The sequence below is a fragment of the Chaetura pelagica genome, unplaced genomic scaffold, assembly GCF_000747805.2.
Source record: "Chaetura pelagica isolate M959 unplaced genomic scaffold, ChaPel_1.0 scaffold275, whole genome shotgun sequence".
In the NCBI taxonomy this organism is placed as follows: Eukaryota; Metazoa; Chordata; class Aves; order Apodiformes; family Apodidae; genus Chaetura; species Chaetura pelagica.
The window spans coordinates 8,955,405-8,958,607 of NW_009953486.1; the positions used below are offsets into that span (position 1 = coordinate 8,955,405).

Sequence of the window (3,203 nt, forward strand, 5' to 3'; positions counted from 1 at the left end):
AAAAGTGCAGAATAATTAAAACCAAAAGAAAGCTGCTGCTGCAAACATCTGCCCAGCTACACTAAGCAGCAGAAACTCAGCTGAGGGCCAGCATGCATCAAGTGGGAGAGGGATCAAGCTTGGCCCTGTGCAAGTAACTGTGTCTCTGTCACAAGAATGGTAGGTGGTGTCAGGGCAACTGCAGCAGCTCCTGCAGCAACCTTAGTAAGTAATAGCAGCACAAATGCAGCAAAACTGTCACCTGAATAAGGACAAAAAAAATCCCTCTGTTTGTAGCTCCTCAGAAAGAGAACAGCCACTTCACATGCATCTTAGTCAACGTAAGAGTCCCTGAGGCCAACAGTTACAGGCAAGTTGACTTCAACCAGGCAAGTTAACTGATACATCTCTCAGGGAGGGGCATTGAAACTGTGAATGATCTTAGAGCCAGATAATAGTTTGGTACAGATTGTGTGTCTCAACATTCACTGTGCTAGCACAGAACCACCTGTTACACCTTAGTAGCAGTGGAAGGTAGATTTCAATGCCAATCCTGCATCAAGATTGGTCCCTGAAACAACATCAGAAGGGAAAAACCTTTCTTCTGCAGGGGGAACCAAACCTTTCCCTATTGCTTGGTTACCCTAGGCTTTGTTCAGTTCCTGCAGTAATCTCAGTGCAGCTGTGTTCTTTGGTTCAATTTTCAACAAGCTCTTGATATCAGCAATGCTTGATTTGTAATCCTAGAAGAATAATAATTTGTTAAGTGTTAGTGCATTAAAAATGCAGACCCAGCAAGAGAGGCAAAGGCAACAGCTAAGTCTGTGACTCCCTCCTAATTGCTTCAGCACTGGTATTGATGTAGATGTTCTAAAACATGCTTAAAATAGGGCTGAGAGGATAATTTCATCACTTAAGTGGGTTCTGAGTCCAACACCAATGCAATGTCATCCACTGCTGCCTGTAGCTTCTCTCAGCAGACACAAAGATAAGGTTCAACACAACATGCAGCTGCTTCCAGCATCTCTAGATGACCTGGTGCTGAGAAACTCATAGAATCCAAACAGCAAGTAGTGATGTAAACTAAAATCTCCCCTCACTCCTCTCAGCTGTCTGATGGCAGATGTTCTCTAGCACAGACACAAGACCTAAAGGCTATCATGAACAGGCTTCTAGTCCTTGCCTAAAATGGTTCAAGAACTCTTGACTTACCTTCAGTTCTTTAAGGGCTTGAGCACGTCTGTAGAGTGCTTTAACATTTTTAGGATCTAACCCCAGAGCTTCTGTGCAGTCCTGTACTGCTTCCCTGTACTGCTTCAGGGTCAGGTAGCAGAGTGCTCTGCAACACAGGTACCTGGTTAGAGGTGCTCAGCTAAAAGCAGCATTTCTGCTGCATCACATGTAGCAGATCCCAGCCAACCCCAACACAGCACAAAGCTGGACTCCACAGTGTTTAACCTTGTATGTTATCTTACTTCCTGAGCTTTAATTTATTTCAGTTAAAAGGAAGGGAAGAAATAAGCAGGTTTTCAGTCTGAAAAATAAACACCTCAAGGATGCAGGTCCTATACCAGTCCAGAACATGCCCTGCTTGCTGCAACTACCTTGGAAGTACTTTGAGTCCAGCAGTCTGCAAGCTGTGGTTTGTGTGCCAGCAGACACTATGCAGAACACCACAGTCCTGGCAGACAAGCACTGAAGGGAGAGATCTCTCAGCAGCCCTAAGCTGAGTGTCTCCAGGGGCTTCTGTTGTACAAACTACTGGGAAGTTTGCTCTTGGGGTGAACATGTGTAGGTGGTTTTGTTTTATTAATTTGGTTAAGAGCAAACATTGGACAGCTCTGTCAGAAGTGCCACGGTGGTACCAGAAAGTACTTGGGCAAAGAGGTGAGTGGTACCTGTTGGTGTAAGCTGCACATTCCTGGTGGAGTGTTAAACTCTCAGTGTATTTCTCAATGGCTTTTTTATGGTTTCCCTTCTTTACAAGTTCATTTCCTTCTTCCTTCAGAGTTCGAGCTCTCTCTGTGCCAGCAGCAGTCTGGTCTGGAAACAGGGTGTAAGAATTACAGAAAGAATACAGAACACTATGAAGATCACAAAGCAAATATCCCCAGAGCAGAGATGAGACATCAAAGGATCCCAAAACAACCCAAGAGGCTGTGGCAGAACCAGGCCCAGGTCTCTCCAGACCTCAGCCCCAGCTGCAGACACACAACCAGGCGTGGCATCTGCCTCGTTCAACCACCCTTGTGAGCCACAGGGCTCTGTGCCCAGCCCGAGGGCACACGCTCACCTGCTTCTCCCCTTGGTGCAGCTGCAGGAGGAGTGTCAGCCCCGGGGGATCCAGCAGAGGGAATGCTCCACCTTGTCTGGGCAGAAATGGGCACTGTGGGGATTGGAGGGAGCTTCTGGCGCCAGTTGACGCCATCCTTCTCCAGCAGGGCTTTAGTCATCCTGGAAGAGAGGGCTGGCAGTCACCTGGCTGCTGGCTGGACAGGCAGTGGCAGGAGGGCCCATTTTTAACGTGGGTTCTGTGTTGAGGACAGCACCTCTCCACTAACACCTTTACATGCATCTAAACTCAGTTCCCTCTACTGACAGGATGTTAATGGAAGGACCCTTGTGTCAGAAAGGGTAAAAATACCAGAGGCCAAGGGCTGGGGCTGTCAGTGCTGGGATGGGCAAGAGATGGGCACCTCAGTGCTGAGTCTGGCAAGCAGTGACACGAAGCAGCCAGCTCCAGCAAGAGGAAAGGACCACAGCAGCCTGTACAACCACGGGAAGGCTTAAAGCACAGGGCACATGCAGTTCATTGTTTCATTTCAGGCAGGCACTGAGCAAAGCAGAGACACCCCAGGACACGGGAGTTCTGGCCACGGGCAGACACAGGGAGCACAGCCACCCCCTTCCCAAGCCACCAGAGGCCTCGACGGCTCCATCCGTGTGCTCGGGACCCGGGCTGCTCCTGGCAGGGCTGCCGGGCGGGGCTCGGAGGGGCAGCAAACCGGGGTCCCGGTACCTGTTGACGCCGTCGTGTGCCGCCTGCACCGAGCAGTCCACCTGCAGCGCCGTCTTGTAGTCCACGTAGGCCAGCTGGTACCTCTCCAGGGCCTCGTAGGCCGCGGCCCGTCTCAGGAGGGGCTTGAGGGCGAACGGGACCAGCCCGAGAGCGCTGCGGGACAGCGGGGAGAGAGGGAGAGCCGCCCGGGGAGGCCGTGAGCCCG

The 3,203-nt window shown here is 50.7% G+C and overlaps 1 protein-coding gene across 1 annotated transcript in view; it reads right to left on the minus strand.

Moving 5' to 3' along the window:
• Positions 1–623: 623 nt before the first annotated feature.
• The window catches only part of TOMM34 (translocase of outer mitochondrial membrane 34), a 4,524-nt gene continuing 1,944 nt past the window's right edge, over positions 624–3,203 (minus strand). The window contains exons 2-6 of the mRNA XM_009998784.1: positions 2,999–3,151; positions 2,273–2,433; positions 1,878–2,022; positions 1,192–1,318; positions 624–722 (exon numbers count right to left, since the gene is read on the minus strand). Of these exons, the coding sequence (XP_009997086.1) occupies positions 624–722; positions 1,192–1,318; positions 1,878–2,022; positions 2,273–2,433; positions 2,999–3,151 (685 nt within the window). The remainder of the gene's footprint in view (positions 723–1,191; positions 1,319–1,877; positions 2,023–2,272; positions 2,434–2,998; positions 3,152–3,203) is intronic.